The sequence below is a fragment of the Nyctereutes procyonoides genome, unplaced genomic scaffold, assembly GCF_905146905.1.
Source record: "Nyctereutes procyonoides isolate TBG_1078 unplaced genomic scaffold, NYPRO_anot_genome, whole genome shotgun sequence".
NCBI classification, from domain to species: Eukaryota; Metazoa; Chordata; class Mammalia; order Carnivora; family Canidae; genus Nyctereutes; species Nyctereutes procyonoides.
The window spans coordinates 55,822,043-55,846,170 of record NW_026575049.1 but is presented as its reverse complement, the minus strand read 5'-3'; the positions used below and the strand labels follow the sequence as shown (position 1 = coordinate 55,846,170).

Sequence of the window (24,128 nt, the reverse complement as noted above, 5' to 3'; positions counted from 1 at the left end):
CCAGAAACTATTTGAACTCTTAGAAATAAGACAAACAACAACAACAAAAACGGTAAAAGACTAATAGATGACAGACAGAGCCTCCTTGACCAAACTGAAATTTGGCTCCTCAATTCTTCTTTTTGACTAGGCCTCTTTTGTTTGTACTTGTGCCTGTGTCTTGGGCCTGCTGAGCCCAGATGTAGCAGGAATCCTGTTAAGTCATTGTAGAGAGAAGCCCTCACCCTCAACATCTAATCATCCTCCATATCTGATCAAATTCTTTATCTCTCACCTTTGATGGCGATCATTCTGGCCTGCCTTCAGCAATAATCCTGTCAACTCAGTTAAGTTGATGTCTCCTCTTAGTAATTTTCTATCCATTGAACTACCCCCACAACCTGCCACCTTCTGTGCATTGGCTGTATATCCCCAGCTGTCTTTTTGGATCTCTCTTCTCTGTTATGAAAGTCGTGATACACTTATTGCCAAATAGTACTGAATAAAGACTGTTTTAATAAGTGTCAGAATAATTTTTCTTTAAAATAACTTGGCTCTCTCTCTGTGTCTCTCATGAATAAATAAATAAAATCTTTAAAAACAATAACTTGGCTAGATACTTCACAAATATCTGTGAGCGAATTATCACAAATGATAGTTACATAGATGTACAAAATTATCAAAAAGTATCAAACAACACTTATGATCTCTGCATTTTATTTTATGTAAATTATATCTAAATAAAAAAGATTCAGCTTTTATACAGTAAAGGGGTTATGTTAAATTTTGGAGATTAATGAAGGTCCTTTCTAGACTTACTGCTAAAAATTGAAGCATGTTCTCAAACTGAATAATGGGTATTATTTTTTTACTTACCCCAAGGATATATTGGCAGGAGTGAGGCTCTAGCATATATACAGTAACAGCATGAGGAGAATCTGATTCTTTACACCTAAAACAGAGATTACTTTAAATTACTACCTAAAGAATATATAATTTATTTTTTAAAATAATTAATTTAGAAAGAGAGAGAGTGAATGAGAGAGACAGAGTACACACACAGGCAAGTAGTGGGGAAGGGAGGAGGGAGAGTGAATCCCAAGCTGACTCTGTGCTGAGCCCAGAGCTGATATGAGGCTGGATCTCACAACCCTGGGATCAGGGCCTGAGCTGAAATCAAGAGCTAGATACTTAATCAACTGAACTGCCCAGGTGCCTTGTACAAAAGTATTTTTACTTGTTTTCCTCTTAAGCTATACAAATCTCATATAAGTGGCCCTGTATAATTTAATACAACAAATAGCTACAATTATACAATTTAAAAATCATATAACTTACAAATAAATAATATAATTATATTGAAATAATTTTAATATTTTACTTATTTTTAAAGATTTTAATTTATTTATATTAGAGAGAGAGAATGGAAGAAAGAGAGCAAATGAGGTAGTGGGAGAGAATCTCAAGCAGACTTTGCGAGGGCAGAGTCAGATGTGGGGCTCAATCTCATGACCCTGAGATCATGTGACCTAAGCTGAAATCAAGAGTTGGACGCTTGGGCAGCCCGGGTGGCTCAGCAGTTTAGTGCCACCTTCAGCCCAGGGCCTGATCCTGGAGGCCCAGGATCGAGTCCCACATCAGGCTCCCTGCATGGAGCCTGCTTCTCCCTCTGCCTGTGTCTCTGCCCCCCCCGCCCCTCCCTGTGTCTCTCATAAATGAATAAAATCTTAAAAAAAAAAAAAAGCTGGATGCTTAACCAACTGAATAACCCAGGCATTCCAATATTTTATTTATTTTTAAAAACTATTTTCTTTCTATATTTTTAAACATTTCTTTCTTTTTCTTTAAGTAATCTTTACAACCAACGTGGGGCTTGAACTCACAACTGTGAGATCAAGAGTTGCATGCTCTGGATCCCTGGGTGGCTCAGTGGTTTAGTGCCTGCCTTTGGCCCAGGTGTGGTCCTGGAGTCCCAGGACTGAGTCCCACATCGGGCTCCCTGCATGGAGCCTGCCTCTCCCTCTGCCTGTGTCTCTGCCTCTCTCTCTTTCTCTGTGTTTTTCATGAATAAATAAATAAAATCTTAAAAAAAAAAAAAAAAAAGAATCGCATGCTCCAACTGAGCCAGCTAGTTGCCCCAATTTTAATATTTTAGAATAAAGAAATGATTTTATATTAAATCAATCCATATATTGTTATGCATAAATGTAATTATTCACAATTATATTTTATATTTATATAAATTTCTGCCCATTGGAAGCAGATTAAAGAAAAAAGCATATAGCATCTGTCGCCAGTCCAACTTACTTTAGTTTTACAGTGACCTGTCTTGGTTTGTCAGTTATATCACAAATATCTCCATTCCCATAAAAATGTGACACCATCCTAAATCAGAGAAACACACAAGTTTTATTATCTAAACTTCATTAATTCAGAATAATTGTAATGGAGAGGATAAGATGGTTAGATGGATCAGTTTTGTGTTAGTTATAAAAATATTTTTAGGGTCATGTAACAGAGAAATCTTTCAGATTCTGTAAGAAGAATATAAAATTGAGATACTTCAGAATGATTTAATTAATAAAAATAATCTTCAATCTGCATATTATTTATTTGTATACAAATAGGTAAGGTTAAAGTGCTTTTGCTAAAGTCCTTTTGAAGTTAATCATTTCCCCAGCCCTGTATATTGTTCACTTTGTGGAACAGTTTTCCCTCCTTGCCATCCTCTAGACAATTCCACTCATTAAAATACTGTAATGCAGGTATATAAAAGTAGAGCTTAGGTTAAGTTACAAATTCCAAAAGAGGGACCTAAAAAAAAGTTTTATGTTCCTGTGCTTCAATATTTGTTGCTCATGATACTGTGAACCACTTTCACACGAAACATACATGAACAAAAAGAAAAGTCCATTTGTTTAGTACATTCTAATACTTCAATGTCCATCTCTTAATCTAGCTAACTTTGATTTTGGTCAGCCCAAGAAGTCAACACATTTTTTTTTTTTTGTTTAAGATTTTATTTTTAATCCAACATGGGGCTCAAACTCACAATCCTGAGATCAAGAGTCCCATCCTCTATAGACTGAGCCAGGCAGGTGCCCTGAAGTTAGCACATTCTAAAAACAGAGTCTCTCAATACCATCTGTACTAGGAACGACAAAGTTAATAACCAAGAAAGAGAAAGAATGAGTAACTTAAAATTCGCCAGGTAAGAGGACTACAAGAAAAACTAAAACCGAGTTATTCTTGGAAAAAAGGAGATTAATTTATTTCTGCTGTAACAAGATATATGACTCAAAGAAGACATGAGGTGGTTTTTCAAAAAGCCATTGTTTATTTTCAATAATAGCCTCACAGAAGTCAAGTAACAAAGGGAAATGCTACAGTATATTTAAAAAGAATTAACTATGTTGAAAAAGTGAAGATGACATATGAAAGAGGCAATGCTTTATAACAGACTCAGCCCTAATACCTGGAATTGAAGGCCGACACCACCACGCTTATTACCACACCACCACCATTAAAGGCTGCAAGCCAGGATTTATTGCATGCTGTTGCCAGGTACTATGTGTTACATAAATGATTGTTTAAATGTCATAACAATCCCAGGAGGCAAATACTAGTAGACAAGAAAAGTAAGATTTAAGATTATGTAATTTGCCCAGGGTAGTAAGTGAAGAGTCGGCATTTGAATCCTGGGCCTCCCCCACTTGAGAAACTTCGTAACTAATACTTTAGGAAAAGAAAACCAATGTAAAAGATGCCCCTGAAAAAAACTGACCAGAGATTTTAACTGAGTGTGGAAATTTTATGCTTTTCAGTATTCTGAGTTTTTTTTTTTTTTTTTTTTAAATAACCATCGAACCATCCAGGTGCCCCTGAATATTCTGAGTTTTAAATATTCTACTAATCAGATCCATAGGCAAATACGTTAATCTTTACCTGACTGTCTGGGTGCCATCATCTTGAAGGTGATAGGCTCTAGCTGGATTCTTCTTAGCCCATGCAATATGCTCTTCTTGGTTCCATGTCCCCACAACCACAGAGGTCTTCCCACTATCCTTGTCCTAATATATGAAAACATATTTTTAATGAATAGTTGATATCATCAGGTAGACATTTATGCTGATGGCCTATAAATTATAGTCCTTATCTTTACCGGCACACTGGAGATGTTTAGATGTTAGTCAAACAATATTAGTTAACCCCGATAAGGAGATATTTGAACTCAGTGTCTTCTTTGTTTCTTGTTTCTCTGAATAATGTCACTACTTTCTGGTCAGACTAGCTCCACATGCAGTTATTTTTGACTCTTCTACTTCCTTCCCCTCCTATATCTACTGGTTCTGTTCATTGTTCTCCTGGAGATATCCTTGGCTTCAGACTCTTCCTCTAGATTTCCAATGCCAACATCTCACGCCCTCAACTAGGAGTTTAATTTCTCATACCTAAATGATGTAACTGTACACTATGATTTTTCTCTTTTTTTAAAGTAGGCTCCACATCCAGCATGGAGCCCAATGTGGGGCTTGAATTCACAACCCTGAGATCAAGACCTGAGCAGAGATCAAGAAACACTTAACTGAGCTACCCAAATGCCCCACTACTGTGATTCTTAATTAAATCTCTGGCCTAGGGACACCTGGGTGGCTCAGTGGTTGAGCATCTGCCTTTGGCTCGGGGTATGATCCCGGCTCTAGGGATTGAATCCCACATTGGTTTCTCTGTGAGAAGCCTGCTTCTCCCTTTGCCTATGTCTTTGCCTCTCTTTGTGTGTCTCTCATGAATAAATAAAATCTTAAAAAAAAGATGTATCTCTTACCCTGCAAGCCACTGAGCCTATCTTCATCCTACTTCTACTCTTTCAAATGCCAGTCTGCAAATTGAGTATTCACACTACTCATTTGACACCATGGTTATTTCTGTATCAAGACTGTCTGTTCAGAAACCCCTTCCTCATTCTGCTTTTATTTTTTTTAAAAAATACTAACTATACTATCTTATATGTGGACTTCCTTCTCTCTCCTTCCTTTTCTTTCCTCTCCCCTCCCTCCCTTCCTTCCTATCTTCCTTTCCTTCTTTATATTTTATGCCAGGCACCATGCTGAGCACTAGCAAACATCTAATTAGTAGAATTAAAAACCTGTAGTAGATGAAACAGGCACTGCCGCTGCTACTAGCAGAGCTTATTGCCTAGTGGAAGAGACAACAATTTAACATTCGAGCAGCAACTAAACTGTAAGTTACTAGATAGATAATGATTGGAGCTGCATAGTCAAGTGTTTAGCTGGATATGGAGCAAGACAGCCTGGATTAGAATTCTGGTTTCAGGGATCCCTGGGTGGCGCAGCGGTTTGGCGCCTGCCTTTGGCCCAGGGCGCGATCCTGGAGACCCGGGATCGAGTCCCACATCGGGCTCCCAGTGCATGGAGCCTGCTTCTCCCTCTGCCTATGTCTCTGCCTCTCTCTCTCTCTGTGTGTGACTATCATAAATAAATAAATAAAAATAAAAAAAATAGAATTCTGGTTTCATCATTTACTACCTACGTGGTTTTAGACAAGCTACTAAATCACTGCTTCTGTTTCTCACCTTGGAAGAACAACAGTCACCTCTTAGGGCTGTTATGAGGATCAAGTTAATATGCATTCTTAGAACAGTGCCTGGTATACAAGGAGTGTTCTATTTGTTAGCTATAATTATTTTTTATCTCCCAAGGCTCCTAGTAGAGTCTAGGAAGTTCTAGGTTATATGACCTTGAGCAAAATAAATTTGATAAAACCCAGTGTTGGCAAGTGTATGGGAAAAATGTCATTGTGTGTGTGGGTTTTAAAGTTGTCATTAATGGTAATGCCTTCCTACTTTTTGGAAGCAATGCTTAGTATGCATGTATTTTGACGTGGCAAGTAGTTGCTAGAAATGTGCCTTATGAGTATACTTGCAAAGGTTTACCAAAAAAACAAAAACAAAAACAAGCTGTAAATGCTCAACTAAGATGCTATCACAGCAAAAACTGGAAACAATTCAAAGATCTGACAGAAGAGATCTGGATAAATACATTGTGGGTATAAACATAATCATCTGTACCTGCTGAAAAGAATGAGATCAGCTGTTCCTCACATGGAAAGATCTCTAAGACAAGAACTGAACAAGTACAGAGCAGTGCATATAGTAGATTCCTTCTGTCTAAATAAAAAGTTATTCCAACAGTTATGTATATGCATTTTTTTTCTTGTGGACAATGAACTAAGAAAATGTTAACAGCAATTATTTATAGAAATGGGACCATGGTGGTGGAGAATTTTACCATTCATTCTAAATTTCTGGCATATATTCTTTTATTTTTTTCCCATATATTCCTTTAATTAAAAAAAAAAGCCATGGTATTATCTGGGGTGTAGTTAAATAATATTTTTTTCTATTAAAAATTTTATTAAAAAATACATGAAGCATCTACAAAGTAGCAAGCATAAGTGGGTAAAAGAGTGAAAAGGCATTTCTCAGGTAGAGAGAAAAAATGTCCTAGTTTACAGATGCTTCATAAATTTGGAATGATTTAAGTGTGGAAGGTGAGCTGATGACTTTTCCTGGTATGATCTGTCTTGGAATTTAAGACTGGTTTCTCAAAACATCTCAGAGGGTAAATATAGTATTCTCTAATTACAAGTTATTATTTCTTTGGGGAAATAAAAAGCCATTTAAAACCGCCAGGTGAATATTTACTAATTAATGTTCGTTTTCAATGTCTAACAGTTTACCCCACCAAACAAAGTACAACTATGACAAATAAATTTATTGAAGCCTGAAGTTCAGAATTTAAGCAGCTTGGTCCAAGTATAGAATAAAATCCTATTTGGATTTTATGAAATTAGAAATAAAAGGGAGAATGAAAAGCCAATGTGTATAATCTTAAAACTTACTTGATTTTAAACTTAGATGATCTGATATGTTCTTTTAGCTGAGAATCTTGCTGTATTTACCCTATTATCCTAACTTGAGCCATAATGTACTATCTTATTATTCACTTTAACTTAAAGAAGAATTTTAATTACTAATTTCTCAGTCAAAGCTAAAGAGGTTAGTTACAATAGCCTATTATTCCTCCAGAGTTACAGTAATACAAGAATCTGTGGAGATGGGCAGCCCAGGTGGCTCAGCAGTTTAGTGCTGCCTTCAGCCCAGGGCGTAATCCTGGAGACCCGGGATTGAGTCCCCTGTCAGGTTCCCTGCATGGAGCCTGCTTCTCCCTCTGCCTGTGTCTCTGCCTCTCTCTCTCTCTCTCTCTCTCTCTCTCTCTCTCTCTCTCTCTCGGTCTCTCTCATGAATAAATAAATAAAATGCTTAAAAAAAAAAAAGAATCTGTGGAGTTAATACATGCTACCTTAAGATGACTTAGTTAATATCAAATTTTCCATTTTCAACAACTTAGAGATACTTTGAGTATTTTTACATTAAAGTCATTTCACAATTAAAACACCATTCCCTCCTTTCTTTTCTGCAAAAGAGGTTTTTTTTTTTTTTTAATTTTTATTCATTTATGATAGTCACAGAGAGAGAGAGAGGCAGAGACAAAGGCAGAGGGAGAAGCAGGCTCCATGCACTGGGAGCCCGACGTGGGATTCGATCCCGGGTCTCCAGGATCGCGCCCTGGGCCAAAGGCAGGCGCCAAACCGTTGCGCCACCCAGGGATCCCATGCAAAAGAGTTTTAAAACTTTATCTAGTGGTAGAATGATACAAAGGTTATTCTATACCTCATGATATTGATGTACGTGTTTGCCATAGCAGAACTCATATTTCCACCAACCAACACCCTACAGGAAAGAAAACAGATCGAGTTACATATAAAAATGGGAGTCTGTCTCAATATTGCCACTTGACAGTAATAGGAATATATGTAATTAGAAAAACTGTAATAGCAATAATATGGTTGAAAATTAAAATATAAAAGTTACCGAGAAATACTATTATATGGTGAAAGATAACTATACTTATTGTGATACACAGTGAGTTGTCAAATCACTATGTCATACACCTGAAACTAATGTAACATTGTATGTCAACTATAGTTCAATAATAAAAACAAAAAGGAAATTACTGAGAAATAATAAAAAGAAGACAAATACAGAGAATAACTGTTGTATTGTCTTGGTAAAATAAAATAAAACAAAAATTCCATTTAGTTTCTCTCACAATGGAACTAGCAGTATATTAGGAGCAAAATTTAACCTTTGTAAATGTTAACTCAAGTTTTAAATGTGATTGCTACATAACTAAAATATAGGTTGTGCAACCTTTGTTTTTTTAGGCTATATAATCCTTGATGCTTATTCCAGCAATCAATCAGAATCACACATGACTTAGTTATATGCATTTTCTGTCAAGTAAAGGTCAAGTTTTAGCTTGTGAATAGAGAGAACATTATGGCTACGAATTAGATTATGGTTAAGGCACAGACAGAAAATGTCCATTAGGAGGCTTCCAGAATCTTGCCATTTCTCTATAGACAAAAACCTTCTTCAGGGTTGCTGAGGCCCCCTGACTAAACTGAAGGCTGTTAGGTAAATATTGAAACCGAAGGTTTACTTCTCACCCCATGAAAGCAGTAAGAACCACTAAGGAACTCTTTTATGAGTTGGTCATCTGTCAATTTGGATATGTGTGTTGTTCCAACAGTGAGCATAGGCTGAGAACCAACAGCAATGGGTTTGTGGATTGCCGGAAATCTCTCTTCTTTAGTTGACTGCAATTCTTCCTAAAATTAAACACATATGTTTAAGGGCTTCTATACCATACTTGTTTTTTTCCAGTTATGATTTAAATTACTATTTTTAAACTAAAGGAAATTTGGAAAATAGAAGTTGTCCACTCATTTTTAATGTGTTTTAGGAAAATAAGTTTTGCAACACTTAATAGAGAAAGCTCTAGACAAATGTTAGTTCCATCTACCAGTTAGGGGTATGATGGCCAATCTTAACATACAGGGATAATTACCATTTCATATATTTTTGTCTCATTTTTCTTGTTCTTCATTTCTTTTCTTTTTTTTGATTGTAGCAGCTAAGTAGTATTCCAACTTACTAGAAAACACACACACAGAGCACCTGGGTGGCTCAGTCGGTTAAGCGTCCCTTTTTGTCTCACGTCATGATCCCAGGGATTCTGCTTCTCCCTCTCCCTCTGCCCTTCCCCTCCGCTCATGCTCTCTCTCTCTCTCATTCACTCTCTATACCAAGAAATATACACAAATACACAAATGCACATTAGACTTTTTTAATATTGCTAACAAGACTGTAAAATCCCACAATTCTTCTCAAGTATAATTTGACAGTATATATCAAAACCCTTTGTTTTGTCCTTACCTTTGACCTATTCCTAGAAATTTATCCTGAGTAAACAATCACCATTGATGGGTGTAGATTTAACAAAAATGACATTCAGTGAGGCATTCTTCATGTTAGCAAAAAATTGTGGACAACAAAAATATCCATACCAGAAAATGATTTAAAAAAATTTTGCTACTTTAAACAATGGAATATTTGAGATTGTGAAAATAATATTATGAAAGATGACTTTATGACATAGGAATGTAAAATGATATACTGTTAAGTGAAAACAAGTGAAAATACTTTATATATTTATACACACACAGTTTGGTCCCAATTATTTTTTTTAATGTGTATCTCAGTGTGTGTATGTATCAAAAAAAAAATCCTCCGAAAGACTGAAAGGAAATATACTAAATATTATTTCACTACTTTTTTTTTTAAGATTTTATTTATTCATGAGAGACACAGAGAGAGAGAGGCAGAGACACAGGCAGAGGGAGAAGCAGGCTCCATGCAGGAAGCCTGATGTGGGACTCCATCCCGGGTCTCCAGGATCACACCCTGGGCTGAAGGCAGTGCTAAACTGCTGAGCCACCCAGGTGTCCCTATTATTTCACTACTTGTTAGATTCTGTCTCTACATTTATTTTTGGAAAATGTGGTTACTATGGGTAAATAAAAGATAACAGGGCAGGGTAGAGAGGAGCTGAGTGGGAGTAAATAGGAATATTAATTATAATTATGAAAATACAGCAGGACCTGGTTGTTGTCCTGGAGGACACTACAAGTTAGTAAAGACAGACATCCACTAAAGGCTGCAGAGAAGAGCAGATTCACAGAGTGGTGATTCAAATAGATTTTGATGAAGAATTGAAACATGATGACTTCACAAAGAGAAAACCCTTGATTCTTGAACATGAATGATTTGATTTTTTTTTTTTTGATTTGTGATTTATGTGAATATCTGTAGGTTTAAGGTCTGTGTGCACATATGCATGTGAACCTGAGGAAGACAAGAAGAGCAAAGATATGGGGTATGGCATTATATTTAAAACTAATAAGATAAACAGGTACTTAATGGTAAAAAATTATATAATTCTAAGAAGTTTGGATATCATCTTATAGATCTTAGGCAAAATATGGCACGAACAAATTTTAAGTAATACTGTCACAGTGGCAGGGAAAGAACAGTAAGAACAAATCTCAAGGTGGGGGAGCCATGGTGGGGGTTGAAGTTACCTAAGCCAGAGAGGAAGACTCTCTAAAGGAATGACAGAAACAGGGTGGAGAGAATAGTTATGAAAGAGGATAATGAGTTAGAATCCAGAAGTAAACTGGGTTTTGACAATGAGGGGAAAGAAAATGAATCTAGATCCGAATTAAAAGAGTATACCAAGGGATCCCTGGGATGTTCAGTGGTTTGGCACCTGCCTTTGGCCCAGGGCATGATCCTGGAGTCCCGGGATCAAGTACAGCATTGGGCTCCCTGCATGGAGCCTGCTTCTCTCTCTGTCTGTGTCTCTGCCTCTCTGGGTGTCTCTCATGAATAAATAAATAAAATCTTTAAAAAAAAAAAAGAGTATACCAATTAAAACTAAATACATAATTAAAAAAATTAAATAGTAAAAGGTTTCCTAGTAAATGTATAATGGACATGATGCCTCCTTTCACCTGCTGTAGTTGCCATTGATCAACTGTGGGTTTTTTCTTCTTCTTTGGCTGGTGGGAGTCATTGGAAGGTTATTCTAGAAACCAATGATCTTATCCTTCCTCTCTTCCAATTCCTCTATTATTATAGAAGAACAAAGAATGCCAAATGACATCTTATTTTTTGAAAGGACCTTGGATTTTATGTATAGTCTTTCTATATTCAGAGCATACTATGCTCTTGGTACTGTTTTAAGTGCTGAATATTAAAAATGAAGACGACACAGTCACTACTCCTAAGGAGCTAAGGTCTAACAGACTAAACTAGGTTAGTGAGGAAAAACATTAATAATGCATAGTGAAACCTCTAGCTCAGGTAGAGGAAGAGGTAGGAAGAATAGAAGTATGACCATTTATTATTGCTTCTTGTGGATAGTACAACTACCTTGCATTTAAAAAAAAATTCCAATAAAAGCAAGATGATAGTTTTTGTAGTAGGGTTTGGAAATTCATAAAATGGATTCCTAATGGTCTAGTAATCTCCAAATTAATATAATAATAGCACAGCCAGCACCATAACAGCCCTGCAAATGTACTCACTTAAAGGCATGATGGACCCATGCTATCTTTCATTGGTATGACCACTTAGCAATATTTGTACCATCTTTAGGTACAGAAGATATGATATGGCACTTAGACACATTAATTAAATATACCCAGAGGATCCTCAATAAGTTACATAGCCTGACAATCATGAACACAGAGATGACACTGATGTGAGAGGCTATCTTACAAAATAGAATGGCCTGGGATGTACTCAGGGGTACTTGTGCTATCATTTAAACCAAATGATGCCTGATAATTCAGGCAGTATCACTTTTGCATCAAAGCACATGAATAAAGAGATACAAGCATTAGATGGTCCTGCGTCCACTTTAACCCAGTAGTTATCAAACTGGTTTAGAGTCTGGAGGACATGGTAGCAAAATTATTACTCATTCTTAGTTGTGTCAACACAGGTCTCTTTTCTTGCTCTCTGTACTGCTGCTGTGGTTTATGCATGAACTTGGACACTGTCTGGTCAAAGAGCCCCTATTGCAAAGAGCCCTTGTCTCTCTTTTTAAATATTTTATTTTATTTATTTATTTATTCATGAGAGACAGAGAGAGGCAGAGACACAGGCAGAGGGAGAAGCAGACAGGGAGCTGGGTGCAGGACTTGATCCCGAGACCCCGGGATCATGACCTGAGCCAAAGGTAGATGCTCAACCACTGAGCCACCCAGTTGCCCCAAAGAGCCCTTCTCTGATGCCTCAGGGAATATCATGGAAGAGGTGGACATATGAGACTGTAAGGACTAGATTTGAGGGGTAGAGTGTGACAGACTGATGTCGTCTTGGACCAATCCGCCTTCTGTTATCTGAAGCCTTCTTGAGTATAGCACCCCCCACTATTCTGTCCTTTTGTTCAATCATGCTTTTAAGTACACCCTCCGGGCACAACATCCCCGATCTGCTCTGGAGATGTGACTATGACTCACATCTATTCTTTTTTTTAAAAAACCTCATTAGTGTACTAAAAAATAGTATCTATACTCACTTCTATCCCTAAACATTCTCCTGGGTGGTTCCTTAGTGTGTACTCCCAGCCTCTAGGGCTGTAAAAGTAGGTCTTACAAAGAGGTGGGGTTCTGGAGATCTATTTGTCATATTGTCTATTTGCCCAAGAGGCTTCAATTCTAAGTCCCCTTAATAAACCATTTCATGTCAAACAAAACAAAAGTAACAGATATAATATCATACCAAAATTCTGATAACCAGATTTGTATTTTTGTTTAAAACATAAAAATGTTCATAATCTTTATGGTTAAGTTTATTCCACTTTTAAAAGGCAAATCATATGACAAATATGTACTAAACTACATTTATAAAAGAAAGGATATTGAGAAAAAAATCATTTTAAATAAGTATTCACCCTATGGTATTACCTAAGGTTTTCATCTACAATATGTATTCTAAAGATCCTAAGTATAGGGCACCTGGGTGGCTCAGTCAGTGAAGCGTCTGCCCTCAGCTCAGGTCATGATCCCGGCTGGGGTCCTGGGATCCAGCCCTGCACGGAGCCCCTGCTTGGTGGGAGCCTGCTTTTCCCTCTCCCTCTATCTGCTGCTCTCCCTACTTGTATTTGCTCTCTCCCTGTCAAATAAATAAATAAAAATCCTTAAAAAAAAAAAAAAGATCCTAAGTATTTTTAAAGTATTATCATCTGTAGCTTCTTAAAAATAATTTTTCTCAAATGGCAGATTAAACACATTAATTAAAGAATAGCTACTATTTCTTCTCTGAAGAAAAATTAAAGTTGGGATTTGGGAAGCATTTTGATTGAGCTGATTTTTCAGTACCTGTCAGTATTTAAATCACTATTAGGGAGAAGACCAGGAGAGAAATCCATGTCCAATCTTTTAATTGACCATTTCAAATCAAATGCAGATTAATGTTAAGATAATTGTTTCTTCTTATTAGAATGGCAGCATTCACAACATTCACAGAGTCTGGCAATACTTTTGCAAGAAGTACTCAAGAGAGAGGAAAAACGAGCTTTGCAGCTAAATGTTAGTTATTAGTTAATTAAAACATTATTAAGGGGATCCCTGGGTGGCGCAGCGGTTTGGCGCCTGCCTTTGGCCCAGGGCGCGATCCTGGAGACCCGGGATCGAATCCCACGTCGGGCTCCCGGTGCATAGAGCCTGCTTCTCCCTCCTCCTGTGTCTCTGCCTCTCTCTCTCTCTCTATCATAAATAAATAAATATAAATAAATAAATAAATAAATAAATAAATCTTAAAAAAACAAAACAAAACAAAAAAAATGAATGGGGACCATCTTTGAGAGACCAGACTTGATCATACCAAAACCATCCTCCCTTGGTCCTTTGCCTTGGACCTGTGACTTTTGGGATTAATTCTGTTTTCATTTGTGGCTGAATGTAACACATGTACAGTAAATCATCTTTTCTGCTGTCTTAGCTGAAGAGAAACAAACAAACAAACAAACAAACAAACAAAAACAATGGGGAAGGGGAGCCTGGCTGGCTCTGTCCGGAACATTCAACTCTTGATTTTGGGGTTGTGAGTTCAAATTCCACACTGGGTGTGGAGACTTAAAAATAAACAAACAAACAAACAAACAAACAAAAAACCTCAATGGGGCAGATTAGGTAAAGGTCAGTGTGAGAGAGATGAATTTGAGGTTACGGAAAATGTATATGGTTATGTCCAATGAACAGAAGAAAAGGGAAGACAGCACACTGAAAAGGAGAAGCAGCACAGAGAAGTGGTTAAGAGGATAGGCTCTAAAACCAGACTGTTTTGATTTTCATCTCTAATCCATTACCTGTCACTTCCCTTCTCTGAAACTTAATTTCCTAACTTGTTGAGGATGATAATACTGTATCTTGTAGGTTGTTATGAGGATTAGCTAACAGCTGCTGTTAAGATTCAATCCATGTTAACTATTGTGACTCTGGTTTGAGTTCAGGGGAAAGGTCAATATTGAAGATGCATATTTGGAACTTATGGGCATATTAATGGAGGTTGACAGAATGGGCCTGGATGAGCTCACTTGAAACTATATAAACTAAGGAGAGAAGGCAACTATGGCTAACTGTGGGGAATGTCAACATTTCAGGTGCAGGAAGTAGACAAAGACTTAATACACAGGAGAGGAGAAAGGAGAGAATCAGAGAAAATGACTTCAAGTAAAGACAGGAGAGAAAGTTCAAGCTTCAAATGTTCAGTGTTTTATATGCTAAGATCAAGTTATGCATATGTCCATTGAACTTAGAACCAAAAGATTGCTGCTGACCTGAATAACAAGTTTCAGAAGAATGATGGTTTGACGACACAGAGCAATGGGTTTAAGAATAAAGAAAGCATTAGAAGATAAGTTGTAATCTATTTTTTCAAGGGGCTCAGCTGGGAAGGCCAGTCAACGAGCTAAAAATTTAACTTAACTACAATTCATGGGTTGTCAAACTTTAAAATATGAAATCATGAGAGTAATAAAATGATAAAATAGTTATCTGAGAAGTATAAAAATAAGGAAAAGACTTAAAATCAGTTGAAAACTTGGAACTTAAAATTTTGAGTCAGAAAAATAAATTACTATGTAGCTATAGGAATGACTAAAATACTGCTATATGCTCTGAAATTTGGAAAAGGAAGCACTGAAAAAACACTATTAGATACTTCTCATACCTCTTTATTTCTCCTGAAAGGCACCCTTAGTATTTCTTCCTGCTGTTCCAACTGCCTCAGGGTGAGGGGTTTAAATGGTGATCCTGGCAGTGACTGGCAAAATATGTCATTCACAGGGGACGCTCTGAATCTAGCAAGGACAAAGCATTAAACCTAAGCATATGACACTTAAAAGCATGTGTGCATTTCATGTTTAAAATATTAAATCCATGTCCTACCTATATTTAGGATGATTGCACAAGAGTGGTGTCAAAATGACAACTTCATATTCACAAGTTGTAACTTCAGCTACTGAAAGAATTTCATGCTTAGATTCAGGATGACATATGTACATCACCGTACTTGATCTGGGCCGGTTCTGTTTCAAACTACAAGGTGTACCATTTCCCATTCCCACAGGATAGTAGGGTGTCATCTGACCTTCAATATTTTTAGTGGGAATCTTAAAAAAAAAAAAGTATAAGACTTTTCATTAGAAATGGAGGTGAGGGTGAGGATGGGAGAAGCACTTATTCTTAAAGGAAGAAAACTACATTTTATTTAAAAACCAACCTTTATAAAGATAACATTTCTGTATTTTCTATGAATTCTTCCTCTAACATTCTTCTGATTCCTAAATTCTTATTTGAGCACTTATTTTCAGAGCTTTTTTAATACAGCAAAGAAGCAAAATTTTTATTTGGTGCTAAAATTAAGATGTTAAGCAAGTGTACATTTATATAAAAGGGTATAATCTCTTGATTAATATGAATTGTTTCCAACAGTTCTAAAAAAAGAGACTAAGATAAAATAAAGGAACTTACTATACTGGTCTAGTCATAATTTTCTATACTAAATCCTTAGTGAATGGCTGTTACAGTTTAGATTCTAGAGGTTTATAATCTGATTTGTCAAAAAGTAGAGCTAATAGTAAAACACATCTTCTAAAACAGGAATCTCAATACTGTACTCATTCATCAGTTTGCTTACTCTTTTTCCCTGTCATTAATATGAAGAACCATGCTTTTCAACATAAACTCCCATGTAAATCTATTCAAGGCCAGCAAAGGACAAATGGAGAAATTTTCATGGAATGGGTAAATGAAATAGATCACCTCAGAATACAGGGATTATAGAGGAGCTAGCTCCCATAGCTTATCTACATAAACCAAAGAAAAATCTAATATAAGGGCTCTAAAAAAATTACTGTTAATTTGATCTCCAAGCAAGCTCTTTGGAGGCAGAGAGCTCATCTTATATCACTTTGGTACCCTGTCAGTGCCATGTCTAAAACAGGCAAAAAACAAATGTTTCCAGGGAAAAGTATTTTGAGGTTTCTTATATGTCATTTTCATGCTAGTACCTAGAATTAGAAAATCCTGGGTTCAAAGCCAAGCTTTGAATTTACTGGCTTTCTGACTTTGACCAAATTTCAGTTTTTGTCATTTGTAAAAGGAGAATAATAATATATACTCAGAGATTTTCGGGAAAATTAAGCATTACCTTTCATTATATGCCTGGCACAGTATCTGGCTTATAAATTGGGGCTCAGTAAATGTTAGTTTTCTTCCCTTACCCTTTTCTTCCTCTTCCTTTATCATTTCACACTTTGATTTCCATCTTGCTATCCTCCAGAGCCACAGTAAATAAATATTTTATCTCAAAGGTAGTCTGTAAAATTAATCTTTTAAAATAGTAATGCTATGTGTGTCTATGCTTAGCTTATCAATTCACCCCCAAGCCACCCTTTTAAGTTATAGGCATCCCTTTTAAGGCCTTTTGCTGTTTCACTTGTCTTTTAATAAAAGTATCATTATGATATGAAACCATTTACAGAAATATCCTCTATCAATAGGTTATTTAACTCTATGGGAGTTCTTAGGATTCCGAAAGCACTCCTTGAACTACAGGGGCATTTAAAAATTGTGATTAGGTACCCTAAGGAATCATCCTTTTTAAACAATCCTATTTTTCAGTCATCAGTTATGCATTCAACATTCAGTATACATGTAGGAAGTGCCTATATTTGCCACTCTGTTTTGCGCTGCGGGATAAAGAGATAAAAGACAGTCCCTGCTTTGAAGATGCTTGTAGTCTGGTAGCTTGTTACTTACAAATGTAGTTTATCTGTTTTACCCATGGGAGATAGGGAACAAACCAGGGAAAAAAAAAGCAAAAGCTCTTATTTAAAATTGTTTCCAATGTTAAACAGAGAGAACCACTGCTGAGCCCGGAAGTGAAATACTGCCATTACAAAAAATTTCCCAAACACATCTTTGTAAGTTCCTTTATTTTTCTATGATCCTAAAAGTAAATAAATGTATTGCAGTATAACTTTTCTCAAAAAACTCTAACACACTGCAGATTTTCTTTGACCCAATCCTTTGAGGTATTTGATAGATAGGTTTGATAGAACACATGACTAAATTCTGTCATTTAAGCTGTATAAATTCATGCCTAATAATAGATGCTAAAAATGAAAAAAATCAACACTGATATTATCACTTGCCTCTTTTGATTTTTCCTTTTCATCTGCCTCTTGATCTGTGGAATAATATAAGATATTACCTATGTAAGGCAGGTGTAAAGAATGACCAGTGACTCATATGTAAAATACAAACGATTAAGTTTTCAATCAACTCTGTAATTTTAAATTTCTAAAGAAGACCCAAAACATACATATAATTTTTATCTTATTACTTTTTGCTAGTTGCCATGAAATGGTTTTGTTTGAAAGGATAGTCAAATTTAATCTTCATATATTTACCTCTACTTGAGGCATAAAACTGGCTGCAACAATTTTCTTTTTAAGTATTTTTGCATCAGTGAAAAGTTTAATCTTAAATTAATGGACTTTGAACAACACAGATTAGCAAAAGTATTTCATAATTTTAGGGACACATCTACATTTCTATTTCCACATATAACAACTATGCTTAAACCAAGCAAAAGACTAACATTAACACTATATAAATATAACATTAACATGTGTTATCTTACCAGATTTTTAAAAATTTATTAATACGTAGAGAAAAAGCATAATGCTTGTTGAGGAAGAAAATAATGAAAAGATCTCTTCAAAAATTTTTTCTAAGGGATTATTCAGAAATTTATTTTAGCATTTTAAAATTCATAAAACTCCGAGATCTTTTAAATTCCAATTTGAACATATACTTTCAACCAAATTGCAGCATTACTATCAAATCACTCTGAAACAAACCTTTTTCAGATAGAAGGTTCTTAGCCAACATATTCCCAAGGTAGTATTCGTGAATATTTACTTTCTACAGTGGAATAAAATAAAAATATAATAAGTGTTTTGCAAATATCAATAATACAATTTTAAAACCATCAATCTCATTATTAAAGTTCTCATTTTATAATGTTCCATACTTCATATTTGAAAGAAAAACATACCTGACCACTTTCTTTCTCTTCATGGTATTGTCGAATGTGTTTTCCGTGACATACTTCATAAGTCCAGTAAGACTCAATCTAAAAAAAATGGACATATTTAAACATATAAAAGCCATAAAACTCACCTGAATTACTTTTTGATACTTTATGTAGTTGTGCGTAGATTTCCCTCAAGATTTAGAGTAAGCTTTCATTAAGTGAAACATTATTATGCCTCAGAAAAATACGGAAATTCTGAAGTCAAGTCACTATTTTCACCAATTAGCTGTATGTGACAATTCTGTGAAGAAATCAGGTCTGGAATTCACTTGGGATCAATAATAACCACCTGGCTTAGGAACCATTTTATACATAGCCTAAAAGATAACACTTCACATTTTTCATTAAAATTATATATAAGGAAACATTCTGTTGATCTGAAAAACATTCAGAGCAGTTTGGAATGTGATATTATTTGAAACTGGTTTTGGGTGTTTGCTTGCATCTACTATGCAGGAATTTAAATCGACAAAATACTATTAAGCAATAGCTTTGATTTACAACTAACTTAAAATTTGATACAACATAATAAAGTAAAAAGAAATGCAGAATTATTTTCAAGGGTCTAATGGCAATTGGAAATTTATTTTCTACTTATTTTTTTTAAAGGTTTTATTTATTTATTCATGATAGAGAGAGAGAGAGAGGGAGAGAGAGGCAGAGACACAGGCAGAGGGAGAAGCAGGCTCCATGCAGGGAGCCTAACGTGGGACTTGATCCCGGTACTCCAGGATCATGCCCTGGGCCAAAGGCAGGCGCCAAACCGCTGAGCCACCCAGGGATTCCCCTATTTTCTACTTATTAAGTGAACATAAAATACGTACTCTGTAGGAACAACTGCTTTGTTTAAATAGTGGCTCCAATAGCTCTCTTGGATTAGGGCCTTTATAATCCTTTTCTTCTTCCTATGAAAGAACTAGGATTTAATAATACTTACAATTATTCTAGAACTTCACCCAACTCTGCTGTTGGGGTATTAACTCATTGTTCAAATCACAGATGCTTGGAAATAAAAGGGGAAAAAAGGTCAAAACTTTTAATAAGATCCTGTGGTTTGCTACTTCTTTCAAAAGAATTGAAGTATAAAATATGGAGCCATAGAATAATCTTCCATGCTTTCTTCTCTTAAAAAAAGGCTTTTGAGTATCAGTGTCCTAAACCTATTCCAGAAGTTTTAAATACTCGCATCTGAACAAATTCTAACTATGAAAGCTTCAAAATAGTTGAATCTTGTAGAATGTATGGAAAAGTTTTAAGGTACATCCCAGTTTCCTGTATATTTTTACATTTCACACTTGAATGCCATATGCTTATGTGTATGATTGCACACATGTGTATTTGTGTCTTAAGAAGGTTTAAAACAAAATGAAACAGAGAGCTGTCTCACAGATTTTAAATCTGAACAAAACCTAAGAAAGCATTCACTGAATTTGTAATATTTCCATTTTACAGACTGTGAAAATTACTATGTAATGAACTCAATAAGTTTATTGAGTGGAAGAACTGAGTTTCAAATTTGTTCAAGGTTCCACAGCTAACTATAGCCTATACCTCAGCCTCCTGGCTCCTAGGCTGGTGTCCTTTTCATTTTACCATGCTGACTCTCCTGTTTCATCTTGAAAGAAGTCATTGCCTTGAAGGATGGATAAGAGGCAGTTAGGGCATTTCAGGAGGAAAGAAACGGGCATGAGCTAAGTAGAGAAAACATATAGGTACCTAGAGATTATCAGAAATTCTTTATAAAAAGTGTCATATATACATTTAAAAATTATATCCTGTTTCAAATCCCTCATTTCTATAAAAGAAAGCAAGTGTGGAATTAGATTTTCATTCAAAATATTAATAATTGGTTGCTAATTTTTCCAAGTTGAACTGTAAAATCAAAGAATTTAAGAATAATAAATGTGATTACTACTTTTTATGATAAACAGGATTATTGAGAAACCTATCATTCAGTTTTATTTTAAAGTATGTGTTTGCAGTGTTTTAAATAAATATATTTGGTGAAAGGGATTACCAATGTATTTATTTATAAAAAGTTACCTCATCTCCACTTGTCACAAGAGGCAGAATGCATTTATATTTTTCTTTATGTGTAGTTGTCATGATGACATAATTATCTTCTTTATACAAAACTCCAGTTGTAGGCTAGAAATAGAACAAAAAATATACATTATTTTTTCTGGTTAAATGTAAATCAAATAAATGTTTCAATTAATATAATTCACATTATTTAACTAAAAAGAAATCTTTGCTTTGTGAATGATGTGTCACTAACTGCTAAGACAGAGGTTTTCAATTCAACTCTTTTAACTCTTCTCATCTTACAGTCCTTGTGAAACCACTATGCTATTTGGCTATCCCTGATGAGGAAAGAACTGCTCTTATTAAGTAACTTTGTGCTTTTCTCAATTTAACAAGGACCTAATCATAATAAAACGAGTACTATTTGGTCCAACGTTGTCTTACATACCAATACAAATTAGGGCAATGTTCTTCCAAGACAATAAAACAAAACAAATAATAGCAGTAAATATTAGCTGTATTAGCTGTATGGCAGTTTTAAGTCCTTAACATTTTTTAGCTCACTGATCTTCAAACAAGCCTTCTACCCATCTTACAGAAAAGGAAACTGAAGCCCAGAACTTAAATAATTTGTACAAGGTAAGACAGCTGGTAAACAACACAATCCAGAGATGCACTCAAGCAGTTTGGTCCCATATTCTTTGTGCTCTTAACTGTTTTAACATATTTGAATCAGCTTTTGTTAACACTCTTTTAGATTACTATATAGGCTCCTGGATTATGATGAAAGATCCTTTTAAAAAATCATTGTAGTGAAGAGGGGAACCAAAGATTTGAAAGTGAGAATTGCAGAACCAAATTTATGATAAAGGGATCCTTAGAAACATTTACTCAGTTGCGCCAACAAAATTGCTATAAGATATAACATTTATGATGCCTTTTGACGTTTTTCAGACATATGCAAAATGTGTAACATGAGTTGTTTCAAAGCATGACTCACATTTACTTAGCAATGAATGGCTGGCCTGAAATCTTGCCAGACCATTCCTGTACTGTAGTGAAGGCAACAAGTAGCATATGACTTAAGTGTATTTACCTCTATTTGTGAAGCGCCTGCAACTCTAATGTTCGGAGTTGTATTCCACAGCAATATTGATTTATTTACTAAAACGTTCACCACAATGCTAACAATGGAAAAAGTCCTGCTTGTGTGGAACCAGAGCAAAGAAAGGAAGACAATCCTTTCTTTGTAATAAAAACCACTCTTGGGGCTTTATGTGATAAATTCATTCCTCTTGGAAAAAAGACTTCAGCTACCTCCATCTTGACCTCAAACTTTCTGTTTGGGTTCTTCTTTCCAGCTTGTCTCTTGGCTCAGACAGAAGATCCAGGGGGCAAACCATCCCCTGATGGGAACCCAAACTACCCCCTTTAGCAAAAAGGGCTGCCTGAGCCAGCAAGACCCTGCCCATGACTGACTCCAAGACCAGGACTGACTTGACGCTGAATGCCTATGTGCACATACCCCACCTTTGCCCCTATTTTTCATATAAAAACCTGGAAGTATTTTCACCACTTTGGAGACAGTCTTTGAGCTGCCAATCTGCTGTCTTCCAGGTGTTGGTCTCACTGAAATTAAATCCTTCCTGGTTTCACCCCTACTTATTTCTTTGAATTTGGATTTGGTCAGCAGTGGGTGACTGAACCTCATCTGTTTGGAATACCCAGACGCAGGTGCTTTTGTACCCCCGTGCCCCAGCTACACTGTCTACTGTTTCTAAGGTCTAAGTAAGGGGTAACAAAAAATAAAAGCCATCACTTGTTTGAAGACGCAAAGAGTTGTGTTTCATTAGTTTTGGAAGGGTTGCTCTCCTCTTCAATATAACAGACCAAGTAGCAATTCTTTCATCTGAGAATTGCTGAAATAGTCACTTACTGGGATCATAAAATAAAAACTCTAACAAACTTTACTCTCCTTTTCATAACAAAAATTACTGGGAAAAAGTTAAATTTTTCTGATTTTCTAAGTTAAAAACTTTTGATCTGCTGCTAAAAATGCTTCCTTTGATTTAGTAAGGCAGTTCTTTAAGAACATGAAATATAATAAATTCTGGATGCACAGAATTGCAGAGACTATAAAAAAGTTGTTCCATATAATACCTTAATGTATTTTCAGTGTAAGAGGTCCTATTAGTGATTTGATAAATTTTAGATTTGAATGTAATAAAACTATTCCAAGGGGGTATGATACTTTAAAGTCAAGGAACCTTAAAAATATGTTGGCAGGGGAGAAATTTTTAATGTTTGACAAGAGTCTGGAAGAATTTAGATAGAGGATGAGAGACAAAATTATCCTGAGAGAAGTTGTAAAAAACTCAGTGGCGCAACTTGCTAACATATATAAACATGCTTGGAACTATGGAGTTGGTTACCATTCTTCCCAAGCAGTGTTTGGGGTAAGTTTTGTTTTTGTTTTTTATGTAGGCTCCACACCTAATGTGGAGCCTGATGCAGGGCCTGAACTCATGACCCTGAGATCAAGACCTGAGCTGAGAACAAAAGTTGGAGGCTTACCTGACTGAGCTACCCAGGCGCCCCTGTGGGAAGTTTTTAAGTGGGAATACATTTCAAAGAGAAGTAAATAGAAAACTGGACTTATTCTATGGTTTTACTTTGGTGATATCTGTGACCTCTGTGAAGTAATGAATAGTTGAATAGTTTAATGATACAGAGATAGTATTTCCTAAGAAAAATATATACAAACACAAAAAACTGAATGCTAAAAGCCAGTAAACAAAGAATATCACAGTCATTAATTAACATAAACATTAAAAAATATACAGTTTTGGTGCTTCATCATTTTTTAAAGTAAATTTGAAAGCAAGAGTATAAAGATTATGTATTGTTTTGATATATTTGAATGGGGAGATGATTTAAAGCACAGAATTTCAATGCTAAATAAAAAAAAATACACACCTTCCAATCTAGTTTCTTTCAATTTTAGAGAGTAGAGAGATAAAGGCCTTTAGCCTAGTTCATACAGCTGCTTAGTTATATATGTCCAACCAACTGCCTCATAAAAGAAAATGACAGTGCCAGGTGAGGAGGGCTGTAGTTTCAATTACATAAAGCAGGGAAGGGAAGCCTTAAGATTATAAAAGTACTAAAACAAAGCCCAAAGGCCAGTGCTAATGACTCCGAGAGTTTATTTTTGCATGAGGGTCACAGACCTTTTGCCAACTCACAGAAGAACGTCTCTGTATTTTTCTCAAAATAACTTAAAAAAAATTCTTCAGATGTGCCCATCTTAGAGTATATTACATTGTCAAAGAGAGTTAAAAATGAAATTTTAAAATAAAATTGACAGATATGTGAAAGGCTGGTACAGGATACATTTAAGACAGATCTTCCATAACCTCTTTTTTAGCCAGCAAACATCAGTGCCAGAAAGACAACTGAATAG

At 35.6% G+C, this 24,128-nt stretch overlaps 1 protein-coding gene across 6 annotated transcripts in view; it reads right to left on the bottom strand.

Moving 5' to 3' along the window:
* The window catches only part of ERLEC1 (endoplasmic reticulum lectin 1), a 31,799-nt gene that overhangs the window by 5,050 nt on the left and 2,621 nt on the right, over nt 1-24,128 (bottom strand). For 3 of the 6 annotated variants that reach the window (XR_008664952.1, XM_055329169.1, XM_055329168.1), the window contains exons 2-13: nt 20,684-20,788; nt 19,465-19,545; nt 18,602-18,679; nt 18,405-18,468; nt 17,694-17,728; nt 15,424-15,647; nt 15,206-15,335; nt 8,572-8,733; nt 7,733-7,792; nt 3,925-4,049; nt 2,287-2,364; nt 856-931 (exon numbers count right to left, since the gene is read on the bottom strand). Coding sequence is in view for 5 of the 6 variants with exons in the window: in XM_055329169.1 (XP_055185144.1) it covers nt 856-931; nt 2,287-2,364; nt 3,925-4,049; nt 7,733-7,792; nt 8,572-8,733; nt 15,206-15,335; nt 15,424-15,647; nt 17,694-17,728; nt 18,405-18,468; nt 18,602-18,679; nt 19,465-19,545; nt 20,684-20,788 (1,218 nt within the window). In the remaining variant the exon portion in view is untranslated. The remainder of the gene's footprint in view (nt 1-855; nt 932-2,286; nt 2,365-3,924; nt 4,050-7,732; nt 7,793-8,571; nt 8,734-15,205; nt 15,336-15,423; nt 15,648-17,693; nt 17,729-18,404; nt 18,469-18,601; nt 18,680-19,464; nt 19,546-20,683; nt 20,789-24,128) is intronic. The other 3 variants (XM_055329170.1, XM_055329171.1, XM_055329172.1) reach the window with 3 other exon arrangements.